The following is a 16,962-nucleotide window of genomic DNA, read 5'->3' on the forward strand; positions in this document are numbered from 1 at the left end:
TCGCAACATATCTTTGGTGGATTTATTGGCATTACATTACTTGCATATTATTTTACATTACTTTACTTGCGCCACGTTATTCTCATTATTTTATAAACTTCTATAACTTTTATGATATTTTGTGATTGACAATTATATTTTGAATACCACCCCACCGGACCCGCTGAGATAACTAAATCCCTGATATCCGTGCACCTGAATCAGATCCTAACTGTCTACTTTTGTACATTTTAAACATATTGTTTTTAATTTGTATGCTTTATTTGCAGTAGCAAGAAAGAATTAAATCAGAGCAGCAGATCATCTCTCAATGTTTCCAAATCCAGTATCAGCACTAAAGAAAAACAATACAACCAGGACAAGGTCAGAAGTGATAAAGGTAATGGGAATTATGATGATTTCTTGCAATAGTACTTTTATTGTCACCAATACAAATCATACAACGTAAAATGAATTTAATTCGTTGCAGGGGTTGTAGAAAAACTTCAAAAATCTGCAAAAAAACATTCTAATGTCAGTAAACATAAAAATAGAAAAGAAAATAAAGAGAGAATAAAAAAAGGTATTGACAAAAACAAGAGAGTGTCTGACAATGCTTTTTTTTCTTTCATGTTATCATCAATCATTTTTTATTAATTATTTTACAGCAACAGCAGATAAATCTCAACGACCTGTTCTCGGAATTGCTGACACCAATAAAAAATTAGAAAGAAGTAATTTATTTACCTTGAGTTTATTGTTGAAAAGTGGTAAAAGTCCCTCAAACTCTATTTCAAGTGCTCTTCCAACAAATGAAAATGATGGTAAGTTAATGATTGCATTTTCCCAGTTGCATATATCAGTCTTTAGCAACAATGCTAAAACCACAAAATGTCATGATAATTTTGGATACATTTCTTTTGATCCTATGCTTTGTTTCCAGGAAATAACACTGACACTGATAATTTTGTGGAGATGGACCCTCGAGCAACAAGCTCCCCACGAGGACATGACCTTGCCTCTGACATTTCTTGCGAGGATTACGCTAAGGACCCAGATTATGAACCACATTCCAATGATGGTGAGATATTGTTTTGTTAATAACTGTTTGGTATTTTACAAATGAATGTTCTTCTGTAAACTCATCGATTTATTTTTAATTGTAGACTCAATTAGCCACAAAAAAGATCGAGACAATAAATGAAACAACTGACAAAACGACTGTTAGCAAACCTCTCGAGCAGATTGATAAATTTTCACCTATTCGTAAATAATATTTTCTTATTTTTAAATATGTAATTCTTTTAAGTATTAAACACCATTTTTAATTTATTTTGTCACTTTGCAGAGGTCATGAGGCTGCAGTATGAAAAAATCAGTAGACTCGAAAAGGCGTACATAAAGCTCGAAACGACTGTTGAAGAAATACGTCAGCTTCTATTGAATAGGACAGAAGTGCTCCACCATCCAAAGGGCTTCCAAAGTCTGCCCTTCCCAACGTTAGAGGATGCTAAAACTGCTGAAGATCTCACAAATAACAACCCTTCCATAAAGGATTATATTGTAAGTTGAAAGATACCTAACTTATTCATTATATGTTTTGTTACTTGAAACTTCTCACATTATTTCTTTAAATCTCAGGTAAAAAAATTAATGTTTGCAAGCTCTGGAAAATGTGAGAAGGATTGCTCAAAGAAAGTTATGGCTCTTCTTATGACAAATCACACAGGAACGTTTTTTAATTGGAAAGGCGGAAAAGGAAAGCAGCCATTTGGGAGCTGGAATTTAAAAGAAACAGTGATCAGTAAGTGAAATTGTAAAATTTATGTTCTTTTACATTATTTTTTTCACTGATATTTTTTGTTGGGATTTTGACACTTCTTTTATTTTGTGTTATTTCAGCGGCAGTTAAAAAATTGAGAGGAGACAAGCTAGACACAGGAAAAGCAGAAGATGGGATAAAGGAGTGGTTAAAAGAAAGATGTTTTAGAAAAAAATAAATTTTGTGAAATAAATTTTGTGAAATAAATAGCTTTTCTTTGAAATACTAGCTTTTCTTTTTCTTTCTAATGTTTCGTGAACGTTTATTCGCACGTTCTCTGAACGTTTCTTAGCACGTTCTCTGAACGTTAGGAACAAACGTTCCATGCAAACGTCAGACGAACGTTTTTGTGGTGGCACTTCCAAACTGTTTCCGAACGGATCAGGTTCGAACGTTACCTAAACGTTTTACCGGCGTGCGTGTGCTGGTGGGGTAGAGGCAAAAACCTGGAGAGCAATTGAATATTCTAATATTTTTGCAAATGTCCAAGGAAACACGAAACCTGTGGGGGTAATGTGCCAATGGTATACGGTACATGATAATGGCTGTTTAGTTCCATTAGAATTTGTTGCAAAAGGCTCAAGTCATGGATACATTAATATTGAACAATACGTGCTAACTATTCCTGCTCCGACTAGCATTATGTCGGGTATTGCTCTTAGTTCAAATGTATGGAGTTTGATTAGGAATAAGCTGTGATATATTTATAGATTCTATAGTGCATAAGTATACATTCGAATTTGAATCGTATACAATATTTTATTGCTTTTTTCACTTGTCAGTTTTTGACACCTTAAATGTAGTACATTCGACTTTTGTAGTAGTGTCGCTATATGCTTCCTAAGACTCGTTTATTGTAAATACGAAACGAAAGAGGAACGTCGCAATATTGAAATACTAGACTGTATGTTTTACAGATTGTTCTATGTTTCTATACACATTGTAAATAAAAAAATACTTTTCTACCTATAATTTGTTATAAGTGTCATTACATTACACAGAGAATAAAATCAATAAAAAACTTAGACATTAAATTTCTCAAAAGAAAACTCTGAAATTAAAAGTTCCAGAGAAGTCCATTCAAAAATGATTAAAATAAAAAATCTAAAAATTGGACATAGATAGATTTGATGAGAAATTCCAGAAAATTGAATAAAACTTAATTAATTCGACTTACACGACTATATTGAAAAAAAAAAAATCCCTCGAGATCTAATTGATTGTAACATATTAACTTTAGCCCAGTCAAATTAAGATTTTTGGATGAAAAAATTGCCGGCAAGCTGGAAATTGGTATACAGGTTCATTTTAGTGTTCTTTTATACATACTAAAAGTACCCATACATAGAGCGTGAGCCGGCTGCGCCATCTTGAAAAAAAGAGTACAAAAATGGGTTTTTTGCGAATAACTCGGAAATTATTAGTTTCACGGGAAAGAACATTCAGAGCGAAAATGTAGCTGATAAAATTCCTCGCAATTTGGTTTTTTGTAGAACTTCGTACGACCATTAGTTCCCGAGATAGATTTTTTTGAAGCATCGGGCAAATGAGGAAAGAGCTGTTTCTTCGAGCGTTTTTTCAAAATATCTCAGTTCTGGCTGTCCAAAAGTAAAAAATGCATACATTGAAAGTGAAAGAGAATTAAATTACCTACAAAATCCATTATTTATGTTATACCGCGCGACTAATATTTCTGGAAATATTACGGTTTAAATGAAATTTTGACTTTCGGAAATTATGAGAATAAATATTTCCTCGCAATATAAGTCGGAAATCAAATAGAAAGGTTATTAAATTTTCATTATTTTGGTTTTTGACCGATTTGCATACGACTAATAGTATTTTTGATATCCGTATTTTGAAGCCAAGAATGAATCGAGCCAATTTTTGATACCCTGTTCTGAAGTGAAGCGTATTCCAGTCAAAGCGTTCTGCATCGATCGAAACAAATGGTAGTCGGAAGGGGCAAGGTCTGGGCTATAAGGCGGGTGAGCCAGAACTTCCCATCCGATATTTTCCAAATAGTTTTTAACCGGAACAGCAACATGAGGCCGAGCGTTGTCATGGTGAAAGATTATGGATTCGTGTCTGGTCACATATTCTGGACGTTTTTCGGCTATAGCTCGCTTTAAACGGATCAATTGTTGCCTGTAGAAGTCTCCCGTGATGGTTTGACCAGGTTTTAGCAGCTCATAGTGGATCACACCCTTCTGATCCCACCAAATACAGAGCATTACCTTGGCACCATGAATATTCGGCTTCGGCGTTGATGTTCCCGGTTGGCCGGGCTTTACATACGACTTTTTGCGTTTCGGGTTGTCGTAGTGAATCCATTTTTCGCCCCCGGTAATGATTTGATGCAGAAAAGACTTCTTTTTGTACCGTTCAAGCAACATTTCGGACATGCAAAATCGTCGTTCGATATCTCTCGGTTTCAATTCATATGGGACCCAATTTCCTTGCTTTTGGATGTATCCCGCGGCTTTGAGTCGTTTCGAAATAGCTTGTTGAGTAACTTCCAATGTTTTTGCGAGCTCTTCTTGCGTTTGACACAAATCTTGATCGAGTAATGTTTTTAATTCTTCATCTTCAAACTTTTTCGGTTGACCCGAACGCTCTTTGTCTTCAACACTAAAATCACCACTTTTAAATCGTCGAAACCATTCTCTGCAAGATTTATCCGATGGTGCAGATTCACCATACACTTCCACAAGCATTCGATGCGCTTCAGCTGCACTTTTCTTCCAATTGAAACAGAAAATCAAAACTTCCCGCAAATGGTGCTTATTTGGAACAAAACTCGACATTTTCAACGCAGTAAAAATTAAACTTGTTGTGCAAAACTCAAAGGCTTGTAAACAATATTTGGTTGACAGATGTTGACACTTCACGATACAGCAAAAATCAGCTGTCGCCGTCAACCATTTATAGCACCTAGAGCCATCTTTTGAAAACGGACCGAACTAAGTTGTACACCCAACAGAGAGACGATTCCGAGTCTCGACATCGAACTCGCGAAACTCATTCGACCGTTAGACGCAGTGCCGTCGTAAGCGGTGAGATCCCGACGACGGGCAGAGGCGCCATACGGCAAACCGGGCTCGTGCGACGACCGGCCCGCGAGGACCGGCCGCCTAGTAGTGTGTCACATTGTTTTGAGCCTTTTGACTCACGAGACTCCTAGAGATATCATTGCCACCTTTGACTAGAGAGGATACGGCCTTAGAGGCGTTCAGGCATAATCCCACGGATGGTAGCTTCGCACCACCGGCCGCTCGACCGAGTGCGTGAACCAAATGTCCAAACCTGCGGTTCCTCTCGTACTGAGCAGGATTACTATCGCAATGACTGGTCATCAGTAGGGTAAAACTAACCTGTCTCACGACGGTCTAATATATATATATATATGTAAAATAAAACCAAATATATATGAAATAAAACAAAAATATGCGTTCCATTAACTGAAAGGGGTGGATTATTAAATACATTAAAATTGAGTGTATAACAAAATAGATTATACCCTCATAATATTAAGCGCCCGAATATATTTATGATCCGAGTGTAACGCTACTTATTTACGATTGAAAGAAAAACAATAACCAATTAATAAAGAATCATGAAGAATAATCATTTATTTTTATGAATTATGATTATTAACAGATACTGACTTTAAAATAATGTTATATATAATAATTAATGACAGTTTCATTCGGGCTTCATCAATTTTTCGATTTGTAAGTAGCCCAGTCAAATTAGATTATTTTTGGGCGTTTGAATTAAAAAATTGCCGGCAAGCTGGAAATTGGTATACAGGTTCATTTTAGTGTTCTTTTAAACATACTAAAAGTCCCCATACATAGAGCGTGAGCTGGCTGCGCCATCTTGAAAAAAAGAATACAAAAATGGGTTTTTTGCGAATAACTCGGAAATTATTTGTTTCACGGGAAAGAACATTCAGAGCGAAAATGTAGCTGATAAAATTCCTCGCAATTTGGTTTTTTGTAGAACTTCGTACGACCATTAGTTCCCGAGATAGATTTTTTTGAAGCATCGGACAAATGAGGAAAGAGCTGTTTCTTCGAGCGTAATAATATTATATAATATGTAATAATAGTTATTGTATTATTTTTTTAGGATTATTATTATTATTATTATTATTATTATTATTATTGTATTTTATTATATTTACGTTTTGACATTAATATTTCTTTATGAATTTTATTTTAGGTTATGTACGCAGTTTTTTATGTTTTTATTGGTTTAATTTTTAATATATCAACAATAAATATGCTTCCCTTACTTGCACTGTGTGCTCGCCTCTGCTTCAAAAGATGAACGCTTCTTCCGCCGCGGATCCATAAATTGCCAGAAAGATGGGAAAAAGTAGTGGCTAGCGATGGACAGTACTTTGAATAAGGTATTAATTCATTTTATCGTTCAAATAAATGCGTTTTTCAAGCAAAAAACGGACCGAATTAAGTTGTACACCCAAAGAGAGAGAGAGAGAGAGAGAGAGAGAGAGAGAGAGAGAGAGAGAGAGAGAGAGAGAGAGAGAGAGAGAGAGAGAGAGAGAGAGAGAGAGAGAGGGAAAGGGAGAGGGAGAGGGAGAGGGAGAGGGAGAGGGAGAGGGAGAGGGAGAGGGAGAGGGAGAGGGGAGAGGGAGAGGGAGAGGGAGAGGGAGAGGGAGAGGGAGAGGGAGAGGGAGAGGGAGAGGGAGAGAGAGCATAATCTTTTATTGTTTATCAAAATCCCTTATTGAAAAATATTAATGACTTGAATACACCCGAAGAAACAAAAATAAACCTTTTGTGTATAAACCGAGGTATAAACATGGACATACGGAAGAAGAAAGATTCGATTAACGTCAACATCGAGGTGTTAACGAACCTGTAAGGGACGGCTCTTAGCTGGTAAGGAAAAAATAATCCGAGAAGCTACCGGACTAGGCCCTTTTAGCGCCGCTAGCGACGACGAGCTTATCGCTAGCTTACAAGAAATATATAGTAACTCTGACGTTAAGAATAACGATCGCCTATTGCGTTGATGCTATTCTAACAGACTCATAAGACAGATTCCTTACTTTAGCGTCACCGATATCGAAAAAACAGAGCACAACGTCTATATAACGCTGAACGTTGTCTCGCTGATTTTAGAGTGAGTTACCCCTCGATGTAATCTACGTGGATAAATGCTTTTATATATAATTTATATATAAATTATAAGAACTAATATATAATCATGTCAAATTGTATATGAAACATTATATATATTTAAATATATTTTAATCACCTGTATAATTATATATAGTCATATATAATCATATATGATATCATATATAAGTACGGAAATTTTGCTTTCTATATATAACGCTACATGAAATTATATATAATCATATAGAGTTATATATACTTCCATATGAATCCTATATGTATCCATACATGAGTGCATATATGATCTATTGTTCATATCTAGTTATATTTGGAATTATATATGTCCATATATAATGATATATGGGGCGGCAGTGTGGTCTAGTGGTAGAGCGCCAGACTCGTAATCTGAGGAACCAGGTTCGAGTCCACTAGAGCCATGTAAACATGGAATGTTTTTCCGAAGCTGCGCCCCTCTGTGCAAGATAGGCTCTTGTGCGCAAACTGGGCTCCGTCTTTCGGAAAGAGACGTTTAGCCGTTGGTCCAAAGAGTTAAAGTGAGAGGAGAAAGGGTAGTAGTGTAAAGGTTTGGGTAACGTTCCGCATATATCCGAGCCGCGGCACGCGTATTTTCACCTGCTAGCCCGTAGGCCACTATCATATTGGTATATTCCTCCGAAGTAAATCGCATTGTCGCTGTCTATTACTATGCGAAGGTTTACGCGACTGCACAAGAAGTTGTGTAGGCGAATCTAGCTAGAAACAATTGACTTTCGGCGACTGTAGACAAAAGAAAAACATACGCGGGAATCTCGGGATCAGTCGATAAGTGTTCGCGCGGTATTTGATAGCGACAATAAGATTTACTTCTAAAGAATATAAAAATGTGATAGTTGCTTGCTAACTAGCGCAGAAAAATGTGTGTGCCGCGACTCGGAACGATTTCCCGGGCGTGTGCATCCAACACATCGTACTATTTATCGTGTTGTGCAAAAATTGCGTGAGACAGGTTGTCTTGTGCATAATAGAAGAGACATACCAGTGCGTCGTCGTGTTCGAGACGAAGAGAGAATACTCGACGCATTTTATGAAAATCCGAACAACAGCGTGCGTCGTGCAGCATGCGAGATTCATCTCTCTCGGTACGAGGTGCATCGCACTTTACGAGAGAATGATTTGCATCCGTACCACTACCAGCGGGTGCAACAGCTTTTAGCGCGAGATCTAGAACCACGGATATACTTTTGTGAAGGTATTGTCATTATCAACTTTTTATATTCGCGGTAATTTGAGTGTACAATAATTAGAAACTGTGGAAAAAAACATACGTAGGGTTTCTCGCGCAATGCCGACGGAATTTATCTTTCCCGGATAACATTCTGTGGACCGACGAAGCGACGTTTACACCAAACGGCGTATTCAATTCCCGGAATTTCGTTTATTAGTCGGATGAAAACCCGCACGTCGTCCGTGAGGGTAATTTTCAATATCGCTGGTCCATAAACGTATGGGCGGGAGTAATCGGGAATCAAGTGGTAAGTAAAAGTAGAAAAAAAGCAATTTTCTCTTGTTGTTTAAGTGAAGAAACATTTTTATTCATTATTTCCAGATCGGTCTATATTTCCTCCCACCGCGTTTAAATGGCAATATTTATGCCAATTTTATTGAGAATGAATTGCCAGTTCTTCTCGCGGATGTGCCCCTTCGCGTACGGGCGCAGCTAATTTTTCAGCACGACGGAGCTCCGGCTCATTTTAGTCGTCAAGTGCGCGAAATATTAGACGCGCGTTTTCCGGATAGGTGGATGGGTCGTGGTGGCCCAATCGCCTGGCCGGCACGGTCGCCAGATTTAAATGTATTAGACTTTTTTGTATGGGGTCATATAAAAAGTCTAATCGAGCAGCGGCGTAATGGTGGAGGAAAACGAGGTACGTGAAGCTATTGTTGCGGCCTTCGATACTATTACGCCGGACATGGCGCACCGTGCGACGCGCAATATTGTACGAAGGGCCGAACTCTGCATACGAGAGAGAGGACGGCACTTCGAACAATTTTTGCATTAAATAATGAGAGTGGATTAGGCCTACCGGGGAAACCACTATAAAAAAAACGCACCAAGCTATCTACCGCAAGGTGTTGTGGAAATGATAGCGTATCATTTTCCTGCCATCGAAAAAGCGAGAGGCTAAGAGCCAGCGCACGTACATTGCCGTAGTATCTTACGCCTTACGTACAGAAATTACGTACGAGAATGTTGCGTTACGCGGCACGTACGCAGCAAAAAATCGTGTTTATACGTTAAAATTTCCTTGTGTTACCAAAATTTAATTATTACTTTAATGTAAAATACACATACAACAACTATGTTATTATTTTCTTAACATTTTCATATGTTACATTTATGTCAACGTGAGAACTTAACATTTTATGCGTATGTCATGTAGAAATTAAATATTATTTTGAGTTCTTTTAATACAATTATTTTTAAAAAAATAAAACGTCTTATGGTGCGTGTCCACCTGCGAGTAAAACTCTCGAGAGTAGCTCTCGAGATTGATTCTCGCAAATGGACATATTCCTGGAGAGTACCTAACGGAGAATGAATCGCAGCTCTCGGCGAGTGAACTTGTCAAGACCTACTCGCAAATCGACACGACGTTATTTTACTCTCGGAGATCAGCTCGCCAAGCTCGAACGCTGTTCGTATTTTGAGAGCTACATGTTGAGAGTAAAAACCAAAATGGCAAAAGTTTGTTCCTTTGATGACACAAAGGAATTTATTGAACAATGCGGAAATCATGAACTATTGTGGAATACGATACTTATAACTACTGTGACAGAAATAAAAAAATTTTTAAATTTTTATGTTTTGCGAATAAAGTGCGAAAAAATTCATAATTTAAAGAATTAGGTAAGAATATTTTTAATACATTCTCTAATTACTTGGTCAATAATTAGTTACACTTTAGTTTTACATACTTTGCACGTTTTAGTTACAGTGCTGAAATTAAATACATTTTTACATCGCGAATTAAGTACATTTAAAAAAAAGAAAATAAATATTTACATATAAAAATCTAATATCAAGGTATTTCGCAAACTGAAAACTAAATAATAATATCGCACTATGTATTCCACTTCATAACTTGTAAGTCTGCAGAAACTTTTAATTGTTGGGAGTCTTTAATCTTAAGCTCTCTAATTAAAGCAGATCCAGCACCGAATGTACACCTGCGATCAATCCATTGCTTGACTCAGAAGGTCTTTTTGTTGTTATTTAACACCCTTTTCCTTTTTAAAATAATGCTAGCCACTATAGCAGCCGCAAGTTTTTTCGTTTACGCGACATTATGATGTCACCACTCTCAGACATCGACTAAAAAAATACGTAAGTGGACACAGTTTTGAGAGAACTCTCCGAAAGAATACTCTCTGGATTCTCACGAGATGCTCGCGAGAGTACAATGTCAGAAAAATTACTCTCAAATGGACAGTGTCAGAATCAATCTCGAGAGATAAGGTGCGTGTCTACCTGCGAGTAAAACTCTCGAGAGTAGCTCTCGAGATTGATTCTGACACTGTCCATTTGAAAGTAATTTTTCTGACATTGTACTCTCGCGAGCATCTCGTGAGAATCCAGAGAGTATTCTTTCGGAGAGTTCTCTCAAAACCGTGTCCACTTACGTACTTTTTTAGTCGATCTCTGAGAGTGGTGACATCATAATGTCTCGTAAACGAAAAAACTTGAGGCTGCTATAGTGGCTAGCATTATTTTAAAAAGAAAAAGGGTGTTAAATAACAACAAAAAGACCTTCTGGGTCAAGCAATGGATTGATCGCAGGTGTACATTCGGTGCTGGATCTGCTTTAATTAGAGAGCTTAAGATTGAAGACTCCCAACAATTAAAAGTTTCTGCAGACTTACAAGTTATGAAGTGGAATACATAGTGCGATATTATTATTTAGTTTTCAGTTTGCGAAATACCTTGATATTAGATTTTTATATGTAAATATTTATTTTCTTTTTTTTAAATGTACTTAATTCGCGATGTAAAAATGTATTTAATTTCAGCACTGTAACTAAAACGTGCAAATTATGTAAAACTAAAGTGTAACTAATTATTGACCAAGTAATTAGAGAATGTATTAAAAATATTCTTACCTAATTCTTTAAATTATGAATTTTTTTCGCACTTTATTCGCAGAACATAAAAATTAAAAAATTTTTTTATTTCTGTCACAGTAGTATTCTACAATAGTTCATAATTTTCGCATTATTCAATAAGTTCCTTTGTGTCATCAAAGGAACAAACTTTTGCCATCTCGGTTTTTACTCTCAATATGTAGCTCTCAAAATACGAACAGCGTTCGAGCTTGGCGAGCTGATCTCCGAGAGTAAAATAACGTCGTGTCGATTTGCGAGCAGGTCTTGACAAGTTTGCTCGCCGAGAGTTGCGAATTCATTCTCCGTTAGGTATTCTCAGGAGTATGTCCATTTGCGAGAATCAATCTCGAGAGCTACTCTCGAGAGTTTTACTCGCAGGTGGACACGCACCATTAAAGTTATTCTAACATAAACAAAAGTTAAAGTAAAGCTTTAAATAATCGTAAACTTTGACATACAAAATAATTAAATTCACTAAAATTAAATAAATATTTCTATTACACATAATTCAAGCTAAACTAATTAATATTATCTAAGGCGTAAGACGCTACGGCAATGCCTGTGCAATACGTGTGCTACCTGTGCTGGCTCTAATACTTTTTCGCCGCAGTGTATATCATCTGTCGCTCGCCGTTCGCCGCGCCGCGCCGCGCCGCGCCCCGCTCGCCACTCGTCTCTCGTCCCCCATCGCTCGCCGCGCGCCGCGCGCCTCGCGCCCCTCACCGCTCACCGCGCGCCGTGCACCGTGCCAGCCGAGACCCGCCTCTATCGCTCCTTGCGCGCTCATTCGCTCAGACGTTTCAATTAATAACTCGTTAACTATTGCGAATTTTGCAAAATGGTACAGGACTTTTCTTTTCAGTTTGACCCAATCTACCCCAGCCATTCGGCTGTATACTTTTATTTCTAACACCCTGTATATGATTATATAATTATATATAATTATATATAATCTTTTTTTCCCGGGAATGATGAAAGCAAACTCCTATTAAATGCTTAACAGAGGATCTATAGGAGAGACCGGGGCACCATGAGCCACAAAAATTCAAACTCTGAAAAGTACTTTTAAATATAAGATTTTGTGTCTAATTTTTTTAATAATTAAAGCACTATGTATATTTTAAAATTTATTTAGCGTATTTAGCAAATGTTGATTAGTTTTTGAGAAAAGAATTAAAACACATTTTTTGCGAAATGACCCAAGGTGCCCCAAACCCAAGGTACCATGGATCTGTCACTGGAGCACTATGAGTCACGCACAAAAACTAGGTTTATTTATTCAAGAAATAACGAAAAGTTACAAAAGTTGAAAAGATATTTTATTTTATACGTTTTCTTATGACACTGTTCAGGATTGGGCAGGACAAACAAAGATATCAGAACCCACTACTAAAATATCATTTTTTTTTAGAAAAACTAACTTCTGACATGTTTTCTTCAATCAAAAATAACATATATCATCAACCTACCAACAACCTATCTATCTATCATCAACCTTGGTGGCGTGTGTGACCCATAGCGCCGCAGCATGGGTGTCCCATGGTGCTCCGAATGCACTTAGAAAATGGTAAAACGTAATAAAAAAATTAATCCCTTACAAAAAGAAATTACAGCCAATAAATATTACAGTTGTGTATTATAGTTACTACAGGACCCCCTGTAGTTATCACAGAAAGGATCACAATAATCCGTAGTTATTACACGCTGTAATTACTTTAGTGCGTGAAATCCCTGTAATACGAAATACACGTCTAATCATGAAGTGTGAAGTGTGAAATCCACTACACGTGTAATCCACTACATGTGTAATATACTACACGTGTGGTAAGTGACTTGTGTAATAGACTACACGTGTAATCTACTACATGTGTAATATACTACACGTGTAATCTACAAAATGTGTAATACACCACTACTCGCGTGTAATCTATTAAACGTAATGCTACCAGTAATCCATGAAATTTGAAACCTTTTTCAAAAAAGGTAAAAAAGGCGCCAAGTAGGGGGAAGTGGGGCACATTGATACGATTTTTTTCAAGAGTTAAATAAATAACTTTGCAGATAGATTAAGATAAATGTAATAGGTTAAATTTAAAGGCTTGTCCTTTTACTTACGTGTTTTGATTGCCTTTTTGCTGTCGGTTAATAATAAGAAATGTTATAACATTTTTTGTAAAAAATGAAATTCGTATCAATGTGCCTCATATGCGGGGTACAATGATACGGGCATGGGGCACTGATTCTCAGTGATCTATATTAATATTGTTGCGCTGCGCTCCGCTATCTCAGAGACACTCGCGTTCGCTCCGCGCACTCCCGGGCTCGCGTGAAAAGAGAGACAACACTTTATTAGGAAAGGAACTCAAGGGTTTATTAGAAACTCTGTACAAGCGTTTCAGGTGGAGAACACGTCCGAACGATCCGAGTCTCCCCGTAGATCTGACAGTCGTTGTTATTACACAGATCAATACATCCCGTCGTTAGGGAACGCGCTTCGGCTTGAAGCTACTCGTGAGCGAAGTTCAGGCTTCTCGTGAGCGAAGTTCCGCGCGCAACGGGTGTTCCAGCACGGGTGCAACAATATTATTCAGAAATAAATTGGATTATTATTAAAACAAGCTATGTTTATTGTATATAGAGATATAGAGATATTTATTTATACGGAATTAACAATTTTACGGCATCTTCATCAATATAGACCCTATCGGTCTTTTTTTGGTACGTTCTTACCATTTTCGTCTAAAATAAAATAAAAATATCTTACTTAATACTATAAACTACATAGATACATATTGATATGTATCAAAGTGCTCCACGAGTCAGTGTACGAATCTGCCCCACAGCGTCATACATAATAAAATATATTCTCAGCCGAAAATAATACAAAGTCATGTCAATATTTTCGACAAATTAGTAAGAGATATACTGTTTCTTACTTTTGACGAAATATTTATTTAGTATTAATCAGATTAATGTGAAAAATCACGCTTCAAAGACTTTTGAAAATATTTACCTGAGAGTACGCAAAACACGTTTATATCTGTCATTCATCAAGTGGCTACTGCTCGCGTACGAAATTTGGTTAGGTTATTCGTGTATCATAACGCCATATATGCATGAATACGTGACCTTCTTAGATGTTTCTCATGCAGAGATATGATGACTGTATCAATGTTCCCGCTGTATCAATGGTCACCATTTCCCCCTACACGCAATGTATTCTGTAAATTCAAAAATCCAACCTAAGTGGTAGCTTCATTTTTCTTTAACAAAATTATATCACAAAATTGTGTTACCTAACTCAACCGAAGTGACATATATTTAAAAAAAAAATGAAATCTTTAAATTGCGCCAATTGCAAAGAAAATATATATATTGCTTTGAAAAATAATTGTTGTGCAACTACTTTTAAAAAATAAAATCCAAGTGGTATATATCTTTGTGTTCCCATTCAAAGGTCTTCCTATTCCAACCCAAGTGGTAATAGCTTCTTAATTATTTTTAACAAAATTATAATATTATATATACAAAGAATCATTTTAATCACAAAGAATTAAAGAGGTAACAGTACAAAATAAAAATATTTAATTAAAATAAAATAAATAAATTTTTCTTGTAAAAAAACTTGGCGCTGCTTTTTTATTCCCGTCGCATTCTTCCCTAAATTATTTTATTGTTTTTTATTCAAACAAAAATTTTAGTACTAATGCTTAAATTTTAATGTTTAAATTTCGAAGTCTAGCAGCGCCAAGTTTTTTTACAAGAAAAATTCATTTATTTTATTTTAATTAAATATTTTTATTTTGTACTGTTACCTCTTAAATCTTTTGTGATTAAAATGATTCTTTGTATATATAATATTATAATTTTGTTAAAAATAATTAAGAAGCTATTACCACTTGGGTTGGAATAGGAAGACCCTTGAATGGGAATACAAAGATATAAACCACTTGGATTTTATTTTTTAAAAGTAGTTGCACAACAATTATTTTTCAAAGCTATATATATATTCTCTTTGCAATTGGCGCAATTTAAAGATTTCACATCTTTTTTTAAAATACATGTTACTTCGATTAAGTTAGGTAACATAATTTTGTGATATAATTTTGTTAAAGAAAAATAAAACTACCACTTAGGTTGAATTTTTGAATTTACAAAATACATTGCGTGTACTTGGCGCCTTTTTTTACCTTTTTTGAAAAAGGTAATTTTGTACTGATATCACGCTGTTACGAGCGGGGGTCCGTTAGGACGATTGAGTGCGGCAAAAGAATTCGTGAGCGATTGCAAAACGCTATAATGCCCGTATCGCGGGCCGAGCGGTAAAACGCGCGACACGGTGCTCCGTAGTAAACGTGTTTTAAATCAGGAATAGGGGAGACCGGGGCAAACTCGACACCGGGGCAAACTTGACACTAGGCTTTTTGCCAATTTAAATCTATCGTAGAAACTTGCCTTTCCTACTGTAAATGCGTCTTTATGTGCCAGTATTATCAACGGAATTTGGTAACATTCTGAGTTATAGTGTAATTTTTAACGCGACATAAGCGTTTTTGATAGTGAAAAGTAATTTTTCTGATCTCTCGAAAATGTCTACTCTTTCATCGAGCTTTACTCTTGCGAATCTACCGGTAAGTGATTTTGATAGGAAATTCGATGCTTTATACGAATCCGATAATAGTCTTTGCATATTTTCAAAATTTTTATATTTTTGGAGTAACAAAAGTAAAAAACGACGTTCGGGGCAAAGTCGACACGCTGTTTTATTGGCTCCCAATAATAAACGATACTTGTGATGCAGCTATATGGCCCATGACAAATGTGTGCGCACGTGTAATCGCGAATTTACTTGCATAAATTGTTTTTCAGACATGAGTTTAGATGAAAATAATTGAATGTTCCACAATTTTTGTTCTCATTATTTCCAATGATTGTTTTACTTAATTCCAAATTTTTGTACTTTCTAAATACACGATAAACAAAAGTATATTTAGTTTCAGACAATAAAAAATAAGTTCCAGATTAAATTGTGTCGATCAGGCAAAGTGTCGAGTTTACCCCGGCATTTTTCAATTTGAAAATTTGTCTTCGCGTCACTTTTCCTTTCCTGGGGGCAAAACTAAGCGACGTACAGCAAAATTTCCTTAAGCAATTTTGTACCTGAAGGAAAGCTCTTTAAATGTGTACCATTAAATTTGCTTGAAAATTTTAATTAATTGTTGAAAATTGCCTTTGAAAAAATTGTGTCGAGTTTGCCCCGGTCTCCCCTAATGCAAGGTAAGTTTATATGTATATATGTATGTATTTGGTTAAGTTTCCTTCTTTTCACAACTTTCTCTCAGGATCAATCGAATACGTTGAGTAAGTATTATGTCTTCCGTAATGCGGAGGAGTTGACGCGAGGAAGCGACCGGGGCTGGAGAAGCGGGCGGCCCTGCAGGAGCGTCAACAGGGAGTGGATTCGTGGGCCCGTTCCTAGGACAGGACTCTATATCGCGAGACTTGTTCTGCGGGACGTCAAAAATTCGCGGATCAAAAGTTCCGCTGGAATAAAGGAGGAGCCGTAGCTTCCTTATCTGTCTCGCGCGTCCGGCGCGGCACCCGGGTACACACGGGTATACTCCCTTCTCCTTCTAACTCGCTGAGATAGAAAGAGAAGGGAGTATACTCGTGTGCACTCGGGTGACGTTTTCGAACGCAGCCTATCTGTCTCGCGCGTCCGGCGCGGCACCCGCGACGTCGACCCATGAGTCCTGCCCGGCAATTCGCAAGGGGATTCCAAACGTCGTCATTCTATCGAGTTAGAATATTACGTGTTTTAATATTACGTACGAATATTACCAGTTCACT

The 16,962-nt window shown here is 36.8% G+C and overlaps 1 protein-coding gene across 1 annotated transcript; it reads left to right on the forward strand.

The window, feature by feature from the left end:
* The first annotated feature begins 954 nt into the window (after positions 1–954).
* On the forward strand, positions 955–2,018 carry LOC139785696 (uncharacterized). The gene is given in 5 exon segments (XM_071724855.1): positions 955–1,107; positions 1,146–1,245; positions 1,328–1,542; positions 1,621–1,783; positions 1,882–2,018. Coding segments are annotated over 5 exon segments (729 nt in total). The 3' UTR covers positions 1,980–2,018.
* Positions 2,019–16,962: the final 14,944 nt, after the last annotated feature.

The sequence above is a fragment of the Temnothorax nylanderi genome, unplaced genomic scaffold (assembly GCF_030848795.1).
Source record: "Temnothorax nylanderi isolate EJ_2023f unplaced genomic scaffold, tnyl_v1.0 TNYL_tig0865_pilon, whole genome shotgun sequence".
Lineage (NCBI taxonomy): Eukaryota > Metazoa > Arthropoda > Insecta > Hymenoptera > Formicidae > Temnothorax > Temnothorax nylanderi.